Source organism: Carettochelys insculpta, chromosome 18, assembly GCF_033958435.1.
Source record: "Carettochelys insculpta isolate YL-2023 chromosome 18, ASM3395843v1, whole genome shotgun sequence".
In the NCBI taxonomy this organism is placed as follows: Eukaryota; Metazoa; Chordata; order Testudines; family Carettochelyidae; genus Carettochelys; species Carettochelys insculpta.
Genome location: NC_134154.1, coordinates 4,094,846 through 4,119,298, shown reverse-complemented (window position 1 = coordinate 4,119,298; position 24,453 = coordinate 4,094,846). Strand labels below are relative to the sequence as shown.

Sequence of the window (24,453 nt, the reverse complement as noted above, 5' to 3'; positions counted from 1 at the left end):
ACAACCAATCAGGAGATACTGCTACTCTAACAACTAACAAAACAGTGCTTTTGGACATTAATCAGTCATGGATTGGCTGTTGTACAAGTCACATGATTTTAATTATGTATATTTCACTCTGCAGATTCCTGCTGGCAGATATGTAAACCTTAACTCTCTTTCTGTCTAGGCTTTGGCTGCAAGAAGTACTAGATGCCCTGATACAGCAGGTCTTTTTCCATCTCTGCTTTCTAGGATTCTCTCACTTATATTTTCATCTCAAGCATGCTTCCCTTAATTCCCCCTAAGAAAAGGTTTATAATTATATAATTAGTTTCCTTTAACTGGTTAGCTGTACTTCTCAATGCATAGAGAAAGAAAGCAGCATTTTAGAACAGCCATAAAGCATTTGTTTATTTACCTCTAAAGACTGCACAAAGTTTTTGGAATCCTTGACCTCTTCTCCAGGGCAAGGTAACATGTCTTATCTACTGTGTTAAAGCCATGTGTAAATTTATAGCATTCTAACTATTTTGTAATATAGTCACCTCTATGGTTTTATAGACAGAGATTTCTAATGCACCTATTCCTTTTCCATCTAGCCTGAAAACCCAAGAAAAAAGAGTGACTAAGAATTGGTGCTCTTTGGAAGTTTGGCAGTCTAGAAGTGCTTACCTTAGCTATACAGCACTCCAGGCAGCTGCAGGGATGAATGAAGTTTCAGTTCCTTCACAGGCTTCTTGTTTTTAAATCTGGATTTTTGTTTGGTTTTTCAAGAACTTTCTAAGATAAGTGAACAAAACCATGGAATGTAACCCATGTAAGTGTTCCTGACAAATGCACAGAAGACTGGTGCACCAAGAGGGAAAAAAAACCCTAATCCATGCCATGAAGAAATCATAAACTGATGTGTTTACACCCTCACCCTATTATCCCCAAGCCATAGTTCTGTTTCCAAGATCAGCTGCTTGTGACCAGCTGATTGTGACAGTCTGGGTCTACATTACTACTTCTATTTCCTGGTGATGAAGTTGGATGTACCCGCTACATTTAAGTAGAGTCTGCCATACTGGGCACAGATGCTTGCAGTGTAAACCCAGCAAGAATGTAAAACTTAAGATACTTCTGGCTGGATAGCTTCCTGTGGAGAGGAGAATGATTCTGTAAGAACAACATCAAACCCCACCAATCCCAACAGGGCACCAGACACTGATCATGAAAAGCGTGCACTCAGTCACTAATTCCCATACTAAATCCCAGCCTTCTGGAGAGACACTCAATCTGACCAACCCAGCACCCTGCTAGACAAAGAAAGCGATGTCTATGAATGCTGCAAGATAGAAAAATGAGAGAGGGTTAATCTGTATTCTTTGTTACCCACACTTCACCCCGGAAGAAAAAGAAAATATTACCCCAGCAGCTTACACATCTTCCTATACTGTTAAAATGATCCACTACTTTTGCAAAAAAAAAAGTTCACTTAATTCGTTGGGATATTTGAGTCGTAATCCTCTCCTCATGTCAAACAAGCTCTAAATCAATCATCTCTCATACTTATAGTTTTTAACAGTTTAAACTTTAAATGTGGTGAACACCCCTCAGCAGAAAAAATACATTTACTATATCAATAACTTTCCACACAGCAGTAGGTGTATGTATTTCACCTGCAGATGTTGCTGTAAACTCAAGGCCAATTAAGCCTCTAAAACATTCAGAAGGCAAGTTCCCAGAAAACAGCTTCTCAGATCCCCAATGGCTGGCTGGCTGAGTCTGTCTATTAGACCTGACCTGCTCTCTGCTTTAAGAAAGCGGCACGATGCAGCTGGTCCTCCCATTCAGCTCAAGTTACAGACATTCTGACTCCAGGGTGGGAATCGTTAAGGGTGTCCCAATATCATCAAGAGCATCTGCATTCTCACAAAGCCCTAGCTCTCTTCTTCTCCTTTAAGAGGAGGAGACGAGGCAGGAAAAACTGAAAGGAAACTCTAAAGGAGGGGGACAAGACTCCATGATAACACTGTTTCTCAATTTGCCTAGATAGCTTTCCAGCACTGCATTTACAAAAGAGAGTCTCATACCAAGGCTGGCAATAGCAACCATGGCTCTGTTAACAAATCAGCAACTGAAAACATTGCAACAGTTTAGGCTGAACACCAGAGAAGTTTCTGAGACAGCAATGCCTGTGGATCATCGCAACAGAGAGGTAGCCATGTTAGTCTGTTCTCCAACAAAACAAAGCAGCAGAAATGTAGCACTTTAAAGACTAACAAAATGATTTATTCGGTGATGAGTTTTGGTGGGACAGACCCACTTCATCAGATCCATGTTGATCATAGAAGTGTCTTTCAACCAACCACATTACTTGAAAATTTCAAAAATTTAACTGGACAAAGCTCCAGAAATTGTTCACTGCTGAGCAGTGCTCCACACCAGGGATAACATTTCATATCAGTTGGACAGCATAGAGCTTGTATGTAAAATGATTCAGCCTGGATTTTCTATTGCTGTTTCCTGACATGTTACCAGAAAGGCTGATGTACCTGCTTCCAGTTAAAGAGTACACACAGTATTATAAGACCCTTCAGGACATTCAGATAGATTGCTTCATGGTCCCAATTATACACATTTCAACAGATGGCATCTTGTGCAATGGAAAAGACATTATAGCAAAAATGATACATCTGAAAACAGTCTGAAGTAACACTGAAGTCTACAACATCCTCAGACCAGCTGAAAAAATGTAAGGGAAACCACAGCTAAACTTTTGCCACCCCACCCCACCATTCATTCTCCCCCAACCCCTTTTGGAAGCTGAGCCCTTCTGATTAATGCTACAAGAAATCCAATCAGAATTTTTTTTTTTCTGTATAAATGCATGTCTGCCCAAAAAGCACTTAAGCATCAGAAAAAAACAAGAGGAGAAAGTATGAAATACAACAAGCAAATTGATCTAGGGATAAGATTTCACTCTTCACAAGCAGAAGAGCCAGGGTATGGAATCATACAGATGTAGGATTTTTCATAAATGTTTTTCTTGCAATATCCTGGTTTACAATTTGGTATCTCCCTTCACAAAACATACTATTACTACTGCAGCACATTCTGCTTTACTGAAACGATACTGAGTAATGTTGTCTCACTTATACACAAGACACCATTTAGAATATCCTCCTGCTACCTATCCTACCTCAGAAGGAAATGCTGGCATTCACGTCTTTTGCAAATAAAATAGATCCCTACACATGATTTTAGGGACTTAACTTCAGGCACCTATTTTTTAAAAGCCTTGGCCTGTGACACTAATCTTTTTTTTTTTTTTTCCAGAAGAGGTGATTTTCACCCTGTTATTTGCCACATACAATAGCAGACATGTCCTCTCCCAATGTTCATTGGGTTCTTTATAAAACTCTATCTTTTCTTGGTTTTAGCTGATCTTCTTATGCCAGCCGCTCTAGACACCATTCCACAAAAATTAGTATTGCAAAAGAAATTAGATTAGAACTGACGAAAAAAATAAAGGACAGCAGTAAGGAATTCTTCTCTGTTTAAACTCTGTTCATCTCCCCACATTGTTTACCCAAACTCACTCTTTGGCCAAGGTTTCCCTATGTAAACTATACTATCTGTATGTATATCAACAATGCCACCATATCAACAGAGAAGGAAAAGAGTGGAATTGCTCCTGGATACTATATATCCAGGATGCTGAGTGCACAGAGGCCTTGGCCAGGAAATGTAACCAAATAGATTTGTGCTTACTGCCTCAAATTCCTTCTTCCACCTATCTGACATAGCTTTCATTCACAGCCCTCTGCTCTGCCTCACAGCAAGAGACAAACTAATGAGTTAATCAGTTCAAGCTATAAACTATACCATGTCTCTAGGAAAGCTTTAAAATGTCCAAGCTAGAAACCAAGTGTTCCCTGCTGCCATAAATGGTGGCAACCATTAAAAATTTAAGGCACAATGGGCCTAAATTAAGTATCCTATTGTTTTAGTCCTTCCTCTCCCCCACAAACATTTTATAAACTAATAAGAATATTTTATTAAAAATCACTGAAAATAGCATTTTAACTTTACTGCAGTGATATCCTCAAACAAACCAACACTGTACTAATTACTGAAAATTACTGTCCTAGTTTTAATGATGTGCATCACGAATTGTGAAAAAGCAAATGAGATATGTAAAATTTCAGCTTTAAAGAAACTACATGTGGCATACAGCTCTTTCATTCAAGATTAATTTAGTGCTTTGAAGAAGGATAATTATGAGAAGATGACAAACCCTTGAAAACAATATTTAAGCCTTGTTTAGCTACAAATATTAATCATACATTCTTCATGAAAGTTTTAGACATACTTGAGACGCAGAGGGAAGAAATTAGTTCTAGCCAGTTTCATTTTTTGATATGCCAAGACTACTTTTTGTTGTTGAGATGAATCAATACTCATATTATATATAGTTAAACACTATAAGAATTCAGTTACTGAGGCACAACTTATAGCTTATTTTTAAATTTATTCCTGAATGTTCACAAACATTTAACCTTTGCTAAACAGAATTTAAAACCAAACTCTTCCAAGAGGGACTGCACCTGCCTGTATATTTTCACAGAACCTAGCTCAAATAATAGCATCTTGCCAGGCTATCCATCACCCAAAACACATCACTTGCACATCATCACCTCACCATTTACTACCCAAAACAATGTAAAGTCATCAGGTGAATAATCCTCCTCAGTGAAAACCTATTTAAAGAAGGGTAAAAATAATGGTATCTGGGGTAAGAACTATTAATCAGACCGTTGTTTGAACCTATTTTAAGACTAGAATTTTATGTCAGCACATACTAGTGACAAGTAAAAGCAGTGTTTAGTGTTAAGTTGCATATTTAGTCAATTGTACATTTAAATGCTCTGTGGCCTTGACTATAAATATACAACAATGTATTTGTGATAACAATTATTGTATCCTGCCTTTGTGCCAAAATTATACATTTATTTTAACTAAAAAAGAGGTCTAGTATTTTAAACAGATTTATTTTTCATGGTGACCCGTTTATGAGCTGTTTTAGTTAGCCCTTGGATGGCACTCCAGACAGGAACTATCTTTAGATACTTGAGAAGGGCACACATTATGGTTACGGGGTCACATATGTACAGAGAAATTAGATTTTACCCCTATACCCACTGGGTATGGACAGCTAGCCCTAACTCAAAAATCACTGTGTCATCTCAGAGGCCACAGAATAGAAGAGACTCCCTGAGTATATTACTTCTCCAGTTGCCTTTTCTGAAAAAGTGAATGTCTTTCTACATGGAGCTGAAGGAGTAAAGAACACAACATAGGACAGCTTGACTTATGTCTCTTCAAACACACAATGCAGGACCTCTGGAACCAGGAAATTGCAGCAGAAAACCATTACTGTTCAGAAGTTAGGGGGTATGCACAACAGTTTCCTTCCCCAAGCCAATATTGCAGCACTTCAGAGGCCTCTCTCATTGATGCTTTCTAAGTTGTCTGCATTTTCTTCCCAGGCCTTATAAACAAGGATATATAGTCCTCTTCTCCCTCGCCAAGGTGGCTTCCAAGGATGTTAAAAGTGCATAAAAGGGATATAATGCAAAACCACTAGTCAGTTTCCAGGGTTATTTTGTTTGTAACACCCCCTGTGAAGCCTGAAAATTCCTTCTCTCTTTTTCAGGTTTTTCCCTTGTGGCAGCTTTCCCCTCCCCCTCTTTGAAAACACACAATTGAGCATAAACCAACAAAGTAAAGTATCTGAAAGGGAGTCAAATCAGATTTGGGTTCTAAGTAAAAGTCAGTTTAGCCCCTAAAGCACATATGCCCAAAACAGAAAACCACCACCACAATTGACCAAGTACATAGAAATGGAAGAGGAATAGAAAGATGCCACTGGTTAGACTGAAGCAGAGGATTACGTCAGGCAATGGTATCAGTCTCTCATTTTCAGAAATGGAAATTCACTCAAACAGAAAACGTGGTAAGGTGAATAAAGTAGCTTGTAAGTAGCTGTTTGTATGTTTTGCAACAATAAAAAACTAATATTTATATAATAAACTGCTCAATACAGAACTGTTTAATGTTTTTAACAATCAGTACATGATATTACAGTTATTGGGTCATTTAATGGGTTAGTTAGGTTACCACAGAACACATCAACGCACCTGATAATTCATACTTCAGTTTCGCATGAACCTATAATGGCACCATTACAAAACTAAAGGTTAGAGAAGGGATAAAGTGTGAATGGACAAGCTCTCCTTACTGATGCAGATGAGCTAGAATCACTAGAGATTAAAACAGTATTTTTCTGCAGGAAAGTATTCTCAGTTGATGTTCATAAGAGATCTAGACAAGAACTGTCTTCATACTAATTCCGACTAGTAATCATGTTTGTATTTGCAGGGTACATTCCATATGCAAGTATCTCCAAGCTTTTCACAAATATTAATTCAGCCTCAAACCTCTTGTGGGTGAAACAAGAATTGCATACATGATCAAAGGGTAAAAATGAACAGAGATTAAGTGACTTGCAAAAGATCATACTGCAAGACAGTTGCAGAAGTGAGAATACATCCAAGAATTCCTGATTCCCATCCCTATATTTAGGAGTTAAGGCAATCTCATTCACATACTCTCATCAACAAACTAGAATCAGAAACTCATTACAATATGTTTTTCAAACTCAAGTAGGCAACTGCAGAGTGCTACTACTATAATATATAACTGATTATTTCCCGCTTTAATACAAAAGTAGCCAGGGATAGGCTTGGGTCACTTTCACGTTATGTTCTATTTAACACACAACAGCTAGCAAATTTTGAAAGTACATTAAATCTTCAGATATGCTACCAACTTACTAGCACTGTAAGAGTACTAAAAGGTTGAAGCATGAGAACATTTTTTCTACTGAGCACAAAAACGCCAAACGCAAGATCCTACAGAATTGCTGTAAACCTCATATCTTATGCTCTATGTCCACCAATCATCTCTTCATTCTATCTCTAATATACATGGGAAAAAGAAACTGACAAGCTATCCAGGCTGCATCTGTTAATGGCAACTGGTAGAAGAAATGTGTTGACTGTACTAAGAAGGGAGAGACACCTGCAGTTCATAACATGCCATTACACTGGCTTTAGCAGGAAGGAATGGGAGATGAGGAAAAGCCCTTTATATCTTCTGGTAATAGAACACAATGCAATTTCTCCCTTGTTAAAAGGAAGCAGAAAAGTGTGCAGCAAAATGTGGCTTTTGGTGAAAACCCATCACAAATATCTTACCTCCCATTCACTTGCAAGCTTGATTGGTATCTCAACACCCATTTTCTCCAGCTGTTCCAGCCTGTACTTTTCATATTGGGCATATCCTGCATATCCCCCACCTGTCGCCACCAGAAGGTGAAAAGGGCGCAATCGGAATGCTCGCACCACTGGCGCAGCGTGAAGCTTTCTCCTGTCTAACAAAAAGAGGCAGATCTTTAGGAAACAGGACAGCTACAAAGTAAAGACACACTTATAAGAGAGGAAGGTCAGATCAGATACTGAAGATGTTATAGAGGACTTTGTGTCACTGTGTTTGCATGCAGTCATGTCCCACTGACATACAAGATGCATGCAAGGTCTTGTCACTGAGGGTGCACATACATAAACATCGGTTAGTGCTGATCTTTGCCACCAGCAGCCACTTCCTGAAATGATGACTTGTGATTTAAAGCATCACTGATAACCCACTCTCCTTCCCTCCCTCCCACATGAGAGAGGTGTCATTCTGTAGGTCATGAAAATCTTCTCATGCAGATTTTTGACTAGAGACTGATGAAAAGAGCACCCGTTATTGATGCATGAAGAAAGGAGCAGACAGCATTTCCAGCACAAATACAGGTTTTTACTTTAAACAGACAAATCACAAGACATAGAAGTTAGCTTAAGGCTGATGACACTGACCAAAACTGCAATATCACATCCTGAATTCCTCCCTGGATTTTCAGCATACATTGAAGTGGTGAATGTCAGCTGACCCCATTTCAAGCAAACATCTAAGATAGGAATTACACTTGAATTCTAGCAGAAACATAAAGATAAGGCTCTGTCCTCACCAGAAGCAGAAATGTTTTAATTGCAAAAAACATTTTAACGTAGTTATTACTGTCAGTTTTCTGGCTCAGAGAAAACAGGGGTGGGCTAATGAAAAAGCTATGCAGATGTGTTTGGTGCCAAGACTCCCACTCACCAGCCGTGTCTACACTAGCCCCACACTTTGAAATGGCCATGTAAATGGCCATTTCGAAGTTTACTAATGAAGTACTGAAATACATATTCAGTGCCTCATTAGCATGCGGGTGGCCACAGCACTTTGAAATTGATGCGGCTCATCCCGACAGGGCTCCTTTTCGAAAGGACCCTGCCTACTTCCAAGTCCCCTTATTCCCATCTGCTCACAGGAATAAGGGGACTTCGAAGTAGGCGGAGTCCTTTTGAAAAGGAGCCCCATCGGGATGAGCCATGCGGCGGTGAGCCACATCAATTTCGAAGTGCTGTGGCTGCCCGCATGCTAATGAGGCGCTGAATATGTATGTCAGCGCTTCATTCGTAAACTTCGAAATGGCCATTTACATGGCCATTTCGAAGTTTGGGGCTAGTGTAGACATAGCCACCAAGATCAAAAGCACTACAGTGAACCACAGTTTCCGGGAAAGAGAGGGAGTGTCTTGCATGACATATCATCTCTGGAAGATTGAAAAGCAACATCCATGCATTCCAGAAGAGGTGACACTTGAAGTGTATTTGAAAATGCCTCTAACAAATTATGAATATTATGTGTTGATCTGATTACTGTGATGTCTATTGTATGGTTATAATGAGTTAATTCAGTAACACTACTGTTAGGGGGAGTGTAGATCCTGAGAGGCACTTCCTCGCAAACATTTTAAGAGACAATGCAAGAGCTATTTACTTTGAACTCTGGAAGGGGTCAAGCCAGAGCATCAACAACCTGGTTTGGGAAAGCAGGCCCATGAAAAGACAGAACAAAGAATTTTGTCTGGATTTAAAGAGGCAATCCTTTAGAGCTTTGGAGAACTCAAGTTTCCAGAAGTTCAGTGTCCAGGGAAAAATAAGCCAGCCTAGCACTCTAGCTAAGATCAACATGAATGCAGACTTTTTGTTGTTTTAAAATCACCTTTTATGTGATGCTTTGTTCCTCCTGTGAAGATTAAATATTTCTGTTTAAGGCGGCTGGTTGGTAATAATCACCACTGTTCATAACTTCCCAAGAAAAGAATTACAGGTACTGAATCCAGAGGTGCTTGGGTAAGCATGGCTGGTGCACAGAATTGTACCACAGGATCCAGTTCAAGACTGGGAGAATCACAAGATTCCACTCAGAGAGATGTAAGGGCTGCAGGGCTTTGGCAGCAGTTTAAACAGCTCAGGGCTCCAGCTGCCGCTGCTGTTGCAGTAGCCCTCAGGAGCCCTGGACTCTTTTGAGTACCCAGGCACTGGGACAGTCCCCCTGTGCTTCCCCAAGGTTACAGACAGACCCACTATAATACTCAGAGGGAAAGGCAGGCAGCTACGATGGGAAGCTAGGACTGAAGTGTGCAAAAAGCAACTAAAAAAAGAAAGTGCTGTAGTCAAGGTTTCTATGTAACTAAAATATCTTAACCCCACCCCAACAAACGCATTTCTAGTTTCTGCAGAAACATACCCCTACTTGGCTGAAAATGAGATCAATTCTGCTTTTTTGCTTTAGCAGTGGTTGAGCAGCGCTCTGAAGAAACTCCTCTTGAATAGGTGCTTGAAGTGGTGTTGCAGCCATACTGGTTTCAGAATATTAGAACTGCTGTCATATCAATCTACTTGCCCACACAGAAGGGACAAGAGAAAGGAAACTGTATGACATGACTGGGGAAGCTTACAATAGAGACCCAAGCTATTTGTCTGAAACACTCTTGCTGCTTAAGTACATAATTTTTGTTCCACAATATCAGGCAATATGAGGCCAATCAAAGTTTTATCTATCTTCTACATGAACAGTTTCTACAGTGAGAAGCGGAGAATTATCAGTTTTATGGGAGGAAACAGAGACACTGATTCCAAGAGCAATATATGCACAATATTTAGAATAAGTCTATAACGTTTTTGTGCCAATTTAAAGTAACAGCAAAATAAGATTCTATTGCTACCAATTTGCCTTCATTTCACCTTTCTTCCTTTCCCATATTAACGAAATACTTTGCATTCCGTTGGTAACCTCTCTCTCAAGATTTCACAGAACTTAATTAAACCTTATCAAAACTCCTATAGAGATGGGTCAATATTCTTATTTTACAGATAGGAAAATGGAAGCACATAAGTGTTAAGTGACGCTTGCAAAATTACGCAGAAATTTCACAGTATGGCCACAAACTGAACACAAAAGCTTTTGCAGATCCAGACTAACACGGCTACCCCTCTGATACTTGACACCATGCAAGAAACTGAACACAGTCTCTCAACTCAGTCTTTTGCTTTAATCACTGGGCCATCATACCCACAGCTAGGCATAGAAATTTGTAATTACCTATCACTTCAGCTTCTAACTGCTGTATTTAAAGAGAGCACCAGCAATCCTGCCACTGAAAATACACAGAAGAAAATGATCACTCACATACCAGTGAAAAAGGTCCTGAAAGGTTGATGTTTCAAGGTGACCAGTGTCTTCCTCAGAGAGAGGCTCTTGTTCCAGGAGAAACTACAATCTGTCAGCACACTGTATAATAAACACAAAAGAGACAAGTGTCTAAACATGGACATATTTTACCATGTAACTGTACATAATTAAACAAATACATTTAAATAAGATGTATATTCAGAAACAATGCATAAATAAGAAAATTCCTGAAAGATCATCACGATATTCCTACTGAACACACTACTTCCTAGCCTACTGTAACAGTTTGTCACCATCTCTAGGAAATTATGTCAGTTTCCCTCACAAGATTTGGATTATTTAAATGTTTAATCCTATTTCTCTTTTTTCCTTTCAAAATAAAAATCCAAGTTATACAAATGCAATTACACAGAGTCTCTCTTTGAAGAGGGTATTCTGTGTGGCTCTCTGGAGCATCCTTCTCAATACAGTTTATTAATGGCTTCATCACATATGTATTTTGCTCTGTTTCCAGCACAGTGAATACAATTTGCCTCATCTTGTGTTCTTATTTGCAGTGCTGTTTGGGAGAAGATTTATTACAGTTTTTACAATATTTTGTTACTCTTGGTTCACTTTTTTAATTCTGATGTCATCTTCTGTTTTATGTACTGCCCAGGCCCAACTTTTATAGCCTCTTTGCAAAGTTCTCTTTTATTAAAAAAAAAAAAAATAGTGCTGGTGAAAGGAGCTGGATGATTGCCTGCAAGCCCAATTCTACCCCACCCCACAATTCATTCCTTCTGAAATTAATAAAAGTTTACTTGGATCATAGGAGAAAGAACTCATAGGCCCTGGAGACTTCCCAACATCAAGCCAAAAGATAATAACTTTGATCTAGAAGGAATGTTTACAATGGAGAAATTAGTTCAGTCAGTATGGTCAAGTCTAATAGTCTTTTGCAAATGCTGTTGATAGGTTCTGTTGTGTGACATTTGACCCCAGAAATATTTCATCTCAAACAGGTCTGTGTCTCAGAGTCCCCATCTGCAAAATATGAATACCAACATTTCCCTCCTCAATGAAGTTCTCTTAAATATTCTGATGACATTTAAGAGGTAAGATCTTTGTGTTACGACCATTACTAGGAAATTGGCTTACAAAAAATTCATTAATTAAGTGATTAAATTGCCCTTTGGTACCTCATACTTTTCCAGAACACTGAATTCAGCCTTCTGAAAACCAGGAAATGGAGAATTAAAGGTATCTATCCACACAATTGCAACTCTATCATTTTTGAGTGATGGTCCAGTACATCGTAGCACATACTTGCACTCAGCTCCTGTTCAGTAGAGTGGAAAAGCAACCTACAGCTAGTCCACACTCAAATTAGCCTACCCCAGGAGAAATAGACTATATACTTTATTCACAAGCTATCTAACACTATGCTTTTACACGTCCACTATTAAAACCACAGCCCACGTTTACCTTCCATATAACTGCTGACACTCCATGACAACTCCTCGTGTCTTGCCAATTATACAAACTATTCAGGGCAGGGCAGTGCTGAATCTCTCAGGGCACACATGTACCTATTTTCTTAGATAACATATGCGGGTGGTCAGGGAAAGGGCCTCTTACGCACACTAGGGGGATACAGGTCCTAGGGGACCTTACAATAATCACTACTCCACCAAGCTGCTCCACTTCATCCTGCCGCAAGTCACACAGTTTCATACAAGAATGCAGCCATTTAGGGGCTACTACTAGTACTTGGGAAGCAGGGCTGAGGTTGTACTGAGCATTCCCTGACTTATTCATGCTAGGGAAAAATCTTAACTATAGGTTAAAGAAAGTTTTGTTCTTTTGTTTTTAAGTAAATCAGTTGTGTCACTTTCCTCTCAGTAACAAGACTATGGAGCTGCCTGTCCTGGGTAACCTGAATCATAGCAATGAATGTGTTCAGACCCTCACCTCCACCCTGAGCTGAAAGAAACAGAGAGGTAACTGTGTGTCTATATTCTATCAAAACAAAAAAGCAGTTCAGCAGCACTTTAAAGACTAACAAAATAATTTATTAGGTGATGAGCTTTCGTGGGAGACCCACTTCTTCGGATCTGAAAAAGTGAGTGTGTCCTACAAAAGCTCATAATCTAATAAATTATTTTGTTAGTCTTTAAAGTGCTGCTGAACTGCTCTTTTGTTTTGAGCTGAGAAAAGTTGTCTATATGGAAGGAGATGAACAAGAGTGGCTGAACTCATATCCCCTCTGCTCTCACCGACCCTAGCTAAGAGTTGTGGGGAAGACCCATCAACTGCCAACCCCTGTACCATCACTTACAGTTATGGTAAGCTGAGTTATGTGGGGGTGGGGTGCCCAGCCCCAGTGCCCGCCCTGGCCCCAGCTGAGGGACGGAGGTAGGGGCGCCCAGCCCCAGTGCCCGCCCTGGCCCCAGCTGAGGGACGGAGGTAGGGGCGCCCAGCCCCAGTGCCCGCCCTGGCCCCAGCTGAGGGACGGAGGTAGGGGCGCCCAGCCCCGGCGCCCGCCCTGGCCCCAGCTGAGGGACGGAGGTAGGGGTGCCCAGCCCCAGCGCCCGCCCTGGCCCCAGCTGAGGGACGGAGGTAGGGGCGCCCAGCCCCAGTGCCCGCCCTGGCCCCAGCTGAGGGACGGAGGTAGGGGCGCCCAGCCCCGGCGCCCGCCCTGGCCCCAGGGGAGGGGTGGAGGTAGGGGTGCCCAGCCCCAGCGCCCGCCCTGGCCCCAGCTGAGGGGTGGAGGTAGGGGTGCCCAGCCCCAGCGCCTGCCCTGGCCCCAGCTGAGGGGTGGAGGTAGGGGCGCCCAGCCCCAGTGCCCGCCCTGGCCCCAGCTGAGGGATGGAGGTAGGGGCGCCCAGCCCCAGTGCCCGTCCTGGCCCCAGCTGAGGGATGGAGGTAGGGGTGCCCAGCCCCAGCGCCCGCCCTGGCCCCAGGGGAGGGGTGGAGGTAGGGGTGCCCAGCCCCAGCGCCCGCCCTGGCCCCAGGGGAGGGGTGGAGGTAGGGGTGCCCAGCCCCAGCGCCCGCCCTGGCCCCAGCTGAGGGATGGAGGTAGGGGCGCCCAGCCCCAGTGCCCGCCCTGGCCCCAGCTGAGGGATGGAGGTAGGGGCGCCCAGCCCCAGCGCCCGCCCTGGCCCCAGGGGAGGGGTGGAGGTAGGGGTGCCCAGCCCCAGCGCCTGCCCTGGCCCCAGCTGAGGGGTGGAGGTAGGGGTGCCCAGCCCCAGTGCCCGCCCTGGCCCCAGGGGAGGGATGGAGGTAGGGGTGCCCAGCCCCAGCGCCCGCCCTGGCCCCAGGGGAGGGATGGAGGTAGGGGTGCCCAGCCCCAGCGCCCGCCCTGGCCCCAGCTGAGGGGTGGAGGTAGGGGCGCCCAGCCCCAGTGCCCGCCCTGGCCCCAGCTGAGGGATGGAGGTAGGGGCGCCCAGCCCCAGTGCCCGTCCTGGCCCCAGCTGAGGGATGGAGGTAGGGGTGCCCAGCCCCAGCGCCCGCCCTGGCCCCAGGGGAGGGGTGGAGGTAGGGGTGCCCAGCCCCAGCGCCCGCCCTGGCCCCAGCTGAGGGGTGGAGGTAGGGGTGCCCAGCCCCAGCGCCCGCCCTGGCCCCAGCTGAGGGGTGGAGGTAGGGGCGCCCAGCCCCAGTGCCCGCCCTGGCCCCAGCTGAGGGATGGAGGTAGGGGCGCCCAGCCCCAGCGCCCGCCCTGGCCCCAGGGGAGGGGTGGAGGTAGGGGTGCCCAGCCCCAGCGCCTGCCCTGGCCCCAGCTGAGGGGTGGAGGTAGGGGCGCCCAGCCCCAGCGCCCGCCCTGGCCCCAGCTGAGGGATGGAGGTAGGGGCGCCCAGCCCCAGTGCCCGCCCTGGCCCCAGCTGAGGGATGGAGGTAGGGGCGCCCAGCCCCAGCGCCCGCCCTGGCCCCAGGGGAGGGGTGGAGGTAGGGGCGCCCAGCCCCAGCGCCTGCCCTGGCCCCAGCTGAGGGGTGGAGGTAGGGGTGCCCAGCCCCAGCGCCCGCCCTGGCCCCAGCTGAGGGATGGAGGTAGGGGCGCCCAGCCCCAGTGCCCGCCCTGGCCCCAGCTGAGGGATGGAGGTAGGGGCGCCCAGCCCCAGCGCCCGCCCTGGCCCCAGGGGAGGGGTGGAGGTAGGGGTGCCCAGCCCCAGTGCCCGCCCTGGCCCCAGCTGAGGGGTGGAGGTAGGGGTGCCCAGCCCCAGTGCCCGCCCTGGCCCCAGCTGAGGGGTGGAGATAGGGGTGCCCAGCCCCAGCGCCCCGGGGGCTGCCTCAGAGCCCGTCTGCACTGGCCCCACAGCAGCACGCGCAAGGGACTGACAAGTGACGTAAGGGGCGGCGGGAGGAGGATAAGGACCCGCCCCCCTCCTCACGCTGGCTGTCGGGGCGGGCTGGGACCCCCGTGCCCACCCTGTCTCCTCCCCTGTCCCCACAGCCCTCGGCCCCGCCCGCCGCACCTGCTCCGCCGCAGCGCCGCCCCGCACACCCGCCTCACGGACGCCGCCATCTTGCCGCGAACTGCCGCCCACACCCGCCTCTGAGCGAGCGCGCGGGCGGGGCCGGGGAGGCCGCCTTCGCCCCGCCCCCTAGCGGCGGGCGCAGCTGCAGAGGAGACAGGCCGAAAGGGGGGCGGCCTGCGGTGGCATTTCCTGAAGGGGCGCGGCCCCCAAGGGGTCTGCTGGTCTCAGGCTCGCCCCTCTCGGTCCAAGTGTGGCAGCGCGGGGCTGGTTCGATGGACGCGTAGCCACTTGTGTAGGCCGAGTTGTTGCTTTCTGCAGACTTAGTTCTTAGGCGCGCTGAAAGGTGGGTTCCCCCCGCCCCAGAGCTCCGTAGCCGCCATTGCCGTGGGTCTGGATTGCGCTAGAGAGGTTGGAGGTGTGGGGGCGCTAACGGCGAGGACGAAAAGGGGACCCTGAGGGAAAAAGTTTGCTCACCCTTGGTGTAAAGTACAGGCCGGGTCTTCCTTGTGGGGTCTCTTTCTCCGGCCCCCATTACTAGCCCTGTTACCCTTGGGTAACTGAGCCCAATTCTGCTCCAGAATCTGAAGTGGGTCTTTCCAGTGAAAGCTCATTACCCAAAAAATAAAATTATTAGACTCCTGGAAGTGGCATTCACATTACAATAGGTAATTTCCCATTCAGGTTCTGCAACCTTCATCTCTGTTGGAGATGAGCCACTTCCACTCTAATGTTATTAGCACTGATGTCACACACCCATCTTTTTATCTCTGTTTTTTCTTCCCCTTCAGCCTCTGAGGAAGTGAATTGTAATTCACTAAAGGTTATGTCCTAACATCCTAATAAATTTGTTAGTCTTTAAAGTGCTACTGGACTCCTTGTTGGTTTTGCTGAAACAAAGTAATGCCACTATCCCTCTGAGTAACTATACCAGAATTTCTCCACCTTACAAAGGTGTGGAAAAAAATCCTCTCTCTTCCTAAGAACAGGGCTGATGAAGCCAAAGAAGCAAAGATTGAGATAGATGAGTAATGCTAAAATAAGCCAGCTATCATATGGGACTTAAAAAAAAAAAGTTCCTGAATCACGTGAAAATTCGTTTCACACTTGTGCTGAGGTGTAGAGGCAGGTAAAATAAGGATAATACAAGGTGTATGTCAGAGAGATGGTGTAAGGGATATAGAGTAATAATATATGACTATTATGTGTTGACGTGGTATTAGTGATGTTTAATGTGCACATAGGTTGAGTTAATGCAATAGCAGGCAGGAAAGCACCCAGGAATGGCATGTTAGTGAATACATATTGCTGCTAATACTTGAGATACAATCTAAAATCCATTAATTCTGATGCCATCGTTCAGCCCCGTTGGACTTGCCACGTAGGTTATCCCAGGAATGACTGAGGCACCCTGAAGGAGGATGGGACTCAAAAAATCCAGCAGGATTAAGAGACACACACTTCCTTAAGGAGTGGACAGGTTTCTGAGACTGACACCCAGCCTCCAGCAGTTATGAGTCTATGTAAAATAAATGCATTTGTACACTTATTGTTTTAAAATCCTTTTCCTCTTTTGGGATCTTTTCTTCATACGGTGAAGATTAAACACAGTCGGGAAAGCTGTTTTACCCCTGTATGAGCTTCCCAATGGGGGAGCCACATGTTGTGAGCCCAGTTTTGGTAGGGAGTGGGACAGTCAGTACCAAGGACATTGTGGGCCTGGGTCCCATTCTCAGACTACGTCTACACTGCGATTTTTAAAAAAAAAATTATGCAATTTGCATTATGCAAATTGCTTGAGTTATTTTTAAATACTGTACCCTATTCCAAACTTGGTGCTGTCCAAACGGCACCAAAGTTTCGAATAAGGGGCTATTTCGAATGTTCCTTTACCCCTTGTAGTATGAGGTAGCAGAACCAGAAGACCATGCCTGACATGGAAGCACTATTTTGGGGACTGCGAAAAGTCATGACATTGCTATTTTGAAATGCCTTTGTATCCCAAAATAGCACCTGGAGTGTAAACATAGACTAAGAGTGGGCAAACCCACATGGTTTCAACCTGAAGAAGTACAGAGAAGAGACCAGGGATTGAACAGAGACCCAAGAGAGTTCAGAGATGAAGCTAGCCATGTAATATGACAGTGGGAAAGATTACAACAAGGAAACAAATGCAGTATAAGTTTCAGAGAGGTAGCTGTGTTGTCTAATTCAGCAAAAAACAAGGAGTCCTGTGGCACCTTAAAGGTTAACACGTGTTAAGACATAAGCTTTCATGGGCTGTAGCTCACTTTGTCAGAGGTATGATGGGAAAGTTTCATTTGGCAGGGATTTATACACACATGCATACAGAGATTGCGGGGTGTTACATCAGTGCTAATAAGGCTAATTTTATCAGGATGTGGCCCACTTAGAGCAGTGATAAGAAGGTAAGAATACCAAAAATAGTCAAAACCAGTGAATAGTCACAGAGAGGTATCCATGTTAAGTTGTATCTTCACAAAACACAGAAAGCAGTCCCGTAGTACTTTAAAGACTGACAAGCTGCAGGAATCTGAAGGGCCCTCCGTTTCCCATTGCTGCAGAGAACTGAGGGATGGCAAACTGGACTGGCAACGTGGCACAGTGCAGCAGGGAGGACCAGGCTGCCACTCTCGCAGCCCACATGGTGGGTGCAGGGAGAGGGGAGGCAACCCCTGCTGCCTCTGATGCCAGACTCTTGTCCCCAAGTAACCTTGTGTCTCTTGTTCATAGGACAGTTGGAGCACCTGCTGCAGGACCTCAAAAGCATAGGGCCTGGGATGGCCAACCCAGTTTGTTCTTATGAATGGGATGGCTCTGACACAAGGCATACTTCATACACAATCTAGTTTGTAAAAGGTCAACATAAGGGTACAGAGATTATCAGAAGCACACACAGGGCAACTGTTGGTTTCTATTCAAGGTCCATGTGGTGTTTGTGAGCCTAAAGTTACTGCTAGAAGCTTTTGGTTAGGAAAAAAAAAAAATCAGGCACCAGAATACTGCAGGCTCCTATATTTTGTGTGCCTGATGGCTGTCAGGATTGAACCTCCAGTAACGGTCTGTTCACGGTAGGGCAGAAAATACACTAACGCTTTCCATCTGTGCCTAGGAATAAGGCCACTTGCCCCTCCTTAATCCTCCTCTCACCTCATGGCTGGCTGCCATTACTTCTTTCTCCTCAGAAACACCATCCTTGTTTCAGCCTTCTCTGTTCTTTTAATTAATTATTAATTATTATTATTATTTTGGTTTTTTGTGCTGCTGGCTAAACGCATTTGTTTTCTGTCAGCAGTTTCAGTCATTGGGTTGGAATCCCTGGTATGAGACAAGAAGAGAAGGCTTGGGGTACAGAGTGGGATTATTGCTGCAGTGTGTCATCATGAAGGCAGCCACAGCTACCATCCTTGTCTTCGCTCTCTTCACCCTGCTCTCTTCAGGTAAGAGTAGTGCAGAGTGGGAGGGAGAAAGGTGACAGCAGGACATGAACACTCACGCATTTTATCCTTGTTCTTTTTTAGTTCTTACGGTACAAAATTATTGCTGTTAGGTCTGTGCCTATTCTGGTTATTTCAGCCCTCATCTGGGTTTAGTCTCCTTGTTCTATATGTAGCAGATTCTGACTTCATTAGTGAACTTTGCGGTAACTGAATGCAGTTGTTCCTTGGTACTTTCTTGTTTGCTTTGAGTGTTTGATGGGACCTGTTTGTTCTTTAGCTGTAAAACAGGGCAACAATTCAGGCCTAGCCTCTATCTAAAACTTAGGTCAACCTACCTGCATAGTTTAGGATTGTGAAAAATTTCTGTCCCTAAGCACAGCAGTTATGTCAATCTAACTTCCAGCATAAATACAGCTAGGGGGATGGTGAAGCTTCTTCCACTAATTTAGTTACCTTTTCTTGTCTATGCTACTGTGCAGCAGTGGAACAGCCGCAATTCCAGGACTGTGCTGCACAGCCTTTGTATAACATGCAGGCCTGTAGCATCTGTACATTATCTGAAGAAGTGGGTCTTACCCATGAAAGTTCATGGCCTAATAAATTTGTTAATTTTTAAAGTGCTATGGGACTGCTTGTTGTTTGCGAAGCTACAGACCAACACTGCTGCCCCTCAGACTTTGTATGTTTGGAATGGGACATTTTTGACACTACGGGTCTCCCTTGAATCCCCCAACTATGACCAAAGCATGGGGCATAGCAGCCTTTCACAGCATTGGCAGCTTAAGGGATTACATTTATACATATTAAAATAAAATGGTACTTATTTCAAAATGCAGAGTTTGAACAGCCACAAACAGATGATTCACAGCGTTCTAGCTCTAGGAGGGAGGGGGAGAAATGTGGATGGAGCACACATCAGGTGATTGGTGGTGCTCTGAAAGTACTGGGAGGGAGGAGGGTGAGTAGAAAGTGCAGGGTTCCAGTGTCCCAGTGTGTGAGAAGGATGTGGGAGGCAGGGCAGGCAAGGGGCCTGCCAACACCAGCAAGAGCCACCACTGGCTCTGGGGCAAGGTGGGAGTGGGGACGTGGCTCTGTGTCCAGGGGGAGAAGGGGCAGGGTCTAAGGCATTTGGTCCATGCTACCTCCAGCGCTCCCATTCAGCTTCCAGAGCTCCAACCACCACCCCTGCAACCTTGGCAGCAGTGGCCTCTGGAGCTCCAGGCCCTGGGGCAACTGCCCCCTTTGCCCCTCCTGGTCAGCAGGCCTGGTCTGTGGGCTGCAGGTGTAGCCCTGGGGCCACAAGCAGGCTGCAGGTTTCCCATCACTGATATAAATCCTTCTGTTCTAGTCTTTAATTACAGGATATTTTGTATATACTGGGTCTTCTCTTTAGTTACACGATCACATTAGTTTGCATATAAAAGTTTTTTTTTTTGCAGCTTTAAAAACATAGGATTTCTTTGTCCCATGTATGACAATGTATTCGGGAAAAGTGTCCATGAAAGTCATTTAAATTAAGAGTGCAGAGTAAACTTTACTTACGCTGTGCATGATACTCGAAGCTCCAGAAATAAACTAAAAGTGAAAATTTACTGGCATCTATGAGCCAGTCTAGGTCCCAATCCTGCAAACATTTATGCATCTTTTTAACTTCGTGCAGAAAACTAATTTAATTGCCTTCAAGGGCAGTTACACACATACACAAATTTAAGCTTGGTCATATGGGTTTCAGGACTGGGGACTAAAACATCTGTAGCTGAATTAGCTTCATAGCTAATTGTCATCTCTACTGGCACTATACTTGTGTAGGACATGAGTGCTGATTAAATTATTAAACACATTCCTATGGAAAAGTACTACATTAAAACGTCTATCAGTCAAGATACAGATCATTATCACAGCAAAATTAGACTTGTACAAGAAAGAAAAATATTACCAAAACTCATACACTGCATCTGAGGTTATAGAAAATGTTGTTATATATTATTTCAGAAATAGTAATAGTTTGTGCTTATTACTAAGACTGAACACATATGGAAATAATCCAAATAATTTTATTTCCATATGTGCCCCCAGGACATGCAATGCCCTCAGAATGCTTTCAAGGATTAGTTAATCTGTATGTCACCCCTGGAAGATAAGCAGCAATATTCATTTTACAATGGGGAAATTGGCAAAAATAGACAAATCTGTCTCTGTTTCAGATTCCACAGTGAGCAGGAGAACTGGAACAGAACACAGAATTTGTGATTCACTGTCTTGGAGTGTAATCTTTACTACTGAGCTTCCTCCCACATTCCCGACTAAAGAAACAGTGGAAATATTTACTCAGTTCTAAGCATAACTTTAGCCTGAATGGAAGTGGTCAGTTTACTAGCTGTTTCTTTATCTTGTTGCTGTTTTATAATATCAGTTGAATTCTACTACTGATCTGGGATACATGGGTTTAAAGACAATAATTGTCATCCTTTTGACTGAGAGAGTAATTTCTGCTGCCATTAACTTTGGAGCAAGTTGAGCCTGGGGTTAATGATGATCAACTAACAAACACAACTTGACATGTCTCCACTAGCTGCAGCATTATGCGAGAGAAAACATGGCCTGCTTTCTTTGTAAAGAATAGCCTCCTTGATACTCCTTTCAGCTGTATGGGCTGCTTTCATGGGAGATAGTTAAGAGCTGAATTCCAATTCCATTTCTGGCACTGCTTTTCATTGCTATGTTGGGAAAGCTCTCTGCCCTTCACCTGTAAAATGAGGACAGTATTTCCACCTGCTTCATGGCAGTGTTGTGGGGTGGCAAGGATTAGTGTCTGCTAAGCACTTTAAGAACCTAAAATGTTCTAGAAACACTGAATATTTACAAGTTTCCACTGGTTTCTAATCCCTCTTTGCAGATTTCAAGAAGCGAAGCAAAGTTCTCTAACTAAAAGAAAGGCCTGGAAACAATTTTTAATTACCCAGGAGACACTTAGGCAGCTACGTTGATTAAAAACAGAAAGAAGCCCAAGCCATAAAATTCCCATCATGAGCCCAATAGTCCAAAGTTTTGTGGTGTTTGGATCTAGGACTTTGGTTCAGCATATTATATATATTATAAAGCTTATGCTCCACAATATCTGTTAGTCTGTAAGGTGCCACAAGACTTCTTGTTGTTCTTGAAGCTACAGACTAACACGGCTACCTCTCTGATACATATTATATATAGTATCTGATTGTTGCAGATGGCAGCTGATCAGGATATAGATTTCAAATTCACCCTTAGATCAGGTGGGACTCTGTTTTGCTGTGGGATCAGGTGCTGTAATATGAGTCTGTCATGATTAAAAATAGAATCCTAGCACTGAAGGGGTGTCAGAGGGAAACAGTCAGGAAATGCCATTCCAGTTAAACTTGAGACTTCCCTCCCTTTGGTATCCTGACCGTAGAAAACAGCCTGTTTCCTGTTAAAGAACAAAAAGAAATTCTCTTCTTCTGAATTCCCCTCCTCCTCCATTTAAAGAGCGTATCTCATCTTCTGACCTTGCAGGGAAGAAGTTCAGATGGTGCACCCTGTCTGATTTGGAGCAGAGGAAGTGTGCTGAGTTATCTAAAGCACTCCAGGCTGTGCTACCTCTGGCTACAATCAATGACTTTGCTAGGGTTTCCTGCATCCGAGCTCAAAATACTCATGACTGCATTGACAAGATCAGGGTGAGTTCCTAGAAAATCCCAGAGTTTCTTATCCCCAAGTCAAATTCTTTGGCCCTGGTAAGGGAGGGGCGGAGAGGGGTGAAGGTGGACTATTAGTTAATAGAATCCACAGGGAAATGAAATGCACCCAAAGCACATAGTATCTCGCAGGCTGGAAGTATCTGGGTGATAATCATTCATCATTGTTATAGCTGATGTTGAGCCAAAACAGAATCTCTGCTAGATCCTTGTAATCCCAGTGAAATAAACAGAGTGGTGTGGGAGCAAAATCTCCCTACTCCCTAGGGCTGTGTCTACACGTGCCCCAAACTTCGAAATGGCCATGCAAATGGCCATTTCGAAGTTTACTAATGAAGCGCTGACATGCATATTCAGCGCTTCATTAGCATGCGGGCGGCAGCGGCGCTTCGAAATTGACGAGCCTTGCCGCCGCGCGGCGCGGCCAGACGGGGCTCCTTTTCGAAAGGACGCCACCTTCTTCGAAGTCCCCTTATTCCCATGAGCTCACGGGAATAAGGGGACTTCGAAGTAGGTGGCGTGCTTTCGAAAAGGAGCCCCGTCTGGACGCGCCGCGCGGCGGCAAGGCTCGTCAATTTCGAAGCGCCGCTGCCGCCCGCATGCTAATGAAGCGCTGAATATGCATGTCAGCGCTTCATTAGTAAACTTCGAAATGGCCATTTGCATGGCCATTTCGAAGTTTGGGGCACGTGTAGACGTAGCCTAGAGCTGTAAAATCAGGAAGACACACTGAGGATCACCTCCTTGGCTTTTATGGCTCAGTTCTAGTTCAACTATATTTAAGAATTAGTCTCCCCATCTTAATTTTTAACCTCTAGTTAATCTTTCCTGAAACAGAGAGCTGTCTTTTTCTAAATGAATATATGTTTGAATTATAATACATAGGAGATGAGATAGGGAAGTGGGTGGAGGTTTAAGGGATTAGCTGATGCTTCTGATGCTGCAGTGTACACTTACATTCCTCTGGGAGAAAGGAAAATATGTATAGTCTCAACCTTCCTAGTAGTACAGTTCTGCTAAGGCATCTGAAAGCTGAATGGGATGTGGGAATTCCATCTCCATGCTCATTCAGACCTGGCTTCCTCCAGTGGATCCCAGCTCTATCTTGAAAAACAACAACAAAACCTCCTGAAGTTAGAGAAGAACTTTGTCTCCATATCTTCATTCAATCCTGAGCTCCTTGTTTGTGGATTATAAAGCTATACTTTGGAGGAGCTGCAGACAGTAATGATTAAGGAAGGAACACAACCTAGAAGTATCTTGAAAGGTTTTGGAGGATGCATGGTAGGGAAAATATTCAGCCAGTATTATAGATATTAGGGATGTAAACTCCAGTTTAATTGACTAACTGGTTAAACTCTACTGTTTAATTGGTTAACTAATTAAAGGGGACCGTCTGGGGAGCTAGAGCAGACTCCCTAGGTCCCTCCCCACCATTGCCCATGGTGTGCTGGGGACCAGGGCTGCTCTGGATGGGCTGGAGTGCCACTGCCTGTGGCATACCGTGGACATGGGCTGCTGTGGGGCAGCTGGAGCTTCCCTGCCTGTGGCACTGCTGTGGGTGGAGGGCACTCCAGTGCAGTTGGAGCAGCCCCGGTCCATGGCACACTGCACGCTGCATCTGTGGCAGCTGGGGGATCCCAGCTGGGCTGGAATAGCCTCCTCAGCAGCCCTCCCCTCCCTTAGGCCACTACAGACAGGGGATGCTCTGGCTGTGCTGTAGCATTCCCCACCTGCAGCGGTCCAGCGGGGCTGGAGCAACTCCCTGCCCATGCCATGCTGCTCTAGCTCCTGTTAACAGTAACCAGTAAGCCTTATGCTAAATGGATGAGGCTTACCAGTTAACCATTAACCATTATCATCCCTAGTGGAGATGAAAAAAACAGAATATGAGGTGAAAACCAGGCCTCATTGAAGGCAATGGGTGTTTTGTCCTTGGCTTAATCAGAACCAGGATTTCATCGTTGGGTGGAGGGATGAAAAGAAAGGAGGAGAAAGGATGTCATCTTGTCATATCAGCCTTGTCAGGAATACTCTGGCTTTATGCAGGATGAGTCGTGACCATGACATGTTACATACTGTCAATCAATTTGACATTCCACTGTGCTGATTTGCAGGGATCCAAGCAAGAAGTTTGTAGTGAGAGGTTCAGTCTTCAGGTTACTCAAGGAG

At 44.9% G+C, this 24,453-nt stretch overlaps 2 protein-coding genes across 7 annotated transcripts in view; one reads left to right on the top strand and one right to left on the bottom strand.

The window, feature by feature from the left end:
- PISD (phosphatidylserine decarboxylase) overlaps nt 1-15,198 on the bottom strand; it is a 32,153-nt gene extending 16,955 nt beyond the window's left edge. For 2 of the 3 annotated variants that reach the window (XM_075013015.1, XM_075013018.1), the window contains exons 1-3: nt 15,111-15,198; nt 10,658-10,755; nt 7,287-7,462 (exon numbers count right to left, since the gene is read on the bottom strand). In XM_075013015.1, the coding sequence (XP_074869116.1) occupies nt 7,287-7,462; nt 10,658-10,755; nt 15,111-15,160 (324 nt within the window). In that variant the 5' untranslated portion in view covers nt 15,161-15,198. Of the gene's footprint in view, nt 1-7,286; nt 7,463-10,657; nt 10,756-15,110 lie in introns of those variants that run through there. The other variant, XM_075013016.1, reaches the window with a different exon arrangement.
- A 111-nt stretch (nt 15,199-15,309) lies between these two features.
- LOC142022794 (serotransferrin-2-like) overlaps nt 15,310-24,453 on the top strand; it is a 29,709-nt gene continuing 20,565 nt past the window's right edge. For 3 of the 4 annotated variants that reach the window (XR_012648044.1, XM_075013011.1, XM_075013013.1), the window contains exons 1-3: nt 15,310-15,456; nt 18,427-18,571; nt 22,100-22,263. Coding sequence is in view for 3 of the 4 variants with exons in the window: in XM_075013011.1 (XP_074869112.1) it covers nt 18,514-18,571; nt 22,100-22,263 (222 nt within the window). In the remaining variant the exon portion in view is untranslated. Of the gene's footprint in view, nt 15,457-18,423; nt 18,572-22,099; nt 22,264-24,453 lie in introns of all 4 variants that reach the window. The other variant, XM_075013012.1, reaches the window with a different exon arrangement.